This window comes from Crocodylus porosus, unplaced genomic scaffold (genome assembly GCF_001723895.1).
Source record: "Crocodylus porosus isolate Cpor-Errol unplaced genomic scaffold, CroPor_comp1, whole genome shotgun sequence".
NCBI classification, from domain to species: Eukaryota; Metazoa; Chordata; order Crocodylia; family Crocodylidae; genus Crocodylus; species Crocodylus porosus.
The window spans coordinates 37,565,599-37,566,584 of record NW_017728943.1 but is presented as its reverse complement, the minus strand read 5'-3'; the positions used below and the strand labels follow the sequence as shown (position 1 = coordinate 37,566,584).

The window sequence follows — 986 nt, the reverse complement described above, 5'->3', positions numbered from 1 at the left end:
TGCCGCCAGGCCCAGGCGGGCTTGCTCTTGCTCTTCACCCGCCGCCCGCAGCCCGCAGCCCTTGGGAAGCAGTCTGCAAAGCCCGGCCCGGCCCGGCCCGCCGCGGGGCTGCCGCCCTGCCCGCCTGTTTTTTATGAATGAAAGATGTGGTATGCAAATGAGAACAGCCAGCAACACGGGGAGGGGGGGCGGATGTGCGGGCTGCAACACACACATGTACACACGGGGTGAGGGGGGAAGGGAGGACTGGACTGCACTGCAACACACATACACATACATACACGGGGGTAAGACTCGACTGCAACTCATATACGTATATACACACAGGCAGGTAAGGACTGGACTGCAACACATCTGCACATGTATATATATACACACACATACACGGGGGGGTAACGACTGGACTGCAACAAACGTATGTACACACATACCTACAGGGGTAATGACTGGCCTACAACACGCACACACATGTACATATATACACGCGGGGGATAAGAACTGGGCTGCAACACACATGTACATATATACACACGCGGGAGTAAGCGTTGGACTGCAACATACACACACGGGGGGGTAAGGACTGAACTGCAACCCCCCCCCCCCGGAGAGGAGGCCTGGGGCTCCGGGCGGCAGGAAGCCCCCGCGGAAGCAGGAGGCCGGGGGGGAGGGCGACGCGGCCCCCAGGAGGCCCGTCGCGGTGCTCGCGGCCGCAGCCGAGGGGCGGCATCGCTCCCGCCGCCCAGCACCCTTGCCCCAGCCCGGACGGCAACAAAAGGCTGCGGCGCTCAGCGGGGAGGGTACTCGGAGCCCCGGCCGGACACGCACACGCGCTGCACTCCCCGCTCCCCATGCAGACGTTGGCCCCCGGCCCTTAGGCCACTCACTCGCCCGGGCGGGTCTCCTCGGTCATCTTGCCCCGCTCTAGGCTCGCGCCTCGCCGCGGGCAGCCGGGCTGCGCCTCCTCATTTTCCTGCGCTTCACATGGC

The 986-nt window shown here is 64.1% G+C and overlaps 1 protein-coding gene across 1 annotated transcript in view; it reads right to left on the bottom strand.

Annotated features, from left to right (window-relative positions):
- Positions 1-980, bottom strand: part of SPRED2 (sprouty related EVH1 domain containing 2) — a 100,636-nt gene extending 99,656 nt beyond the window's left edge. The window contains exon 1 of the mRNA XM_019549162.1: positions 885-980. Coding sequence (XP_019404707.1) covers positions 885-910 — 26 coding nt within the window. The 5' untranslated portion in view covers positions 911-980. The remainder of the gene's footprint in view (positions 1-884) is intronic.
- Between the last annotated feature and the right edge of the window lie 6 nt (positions 981-986).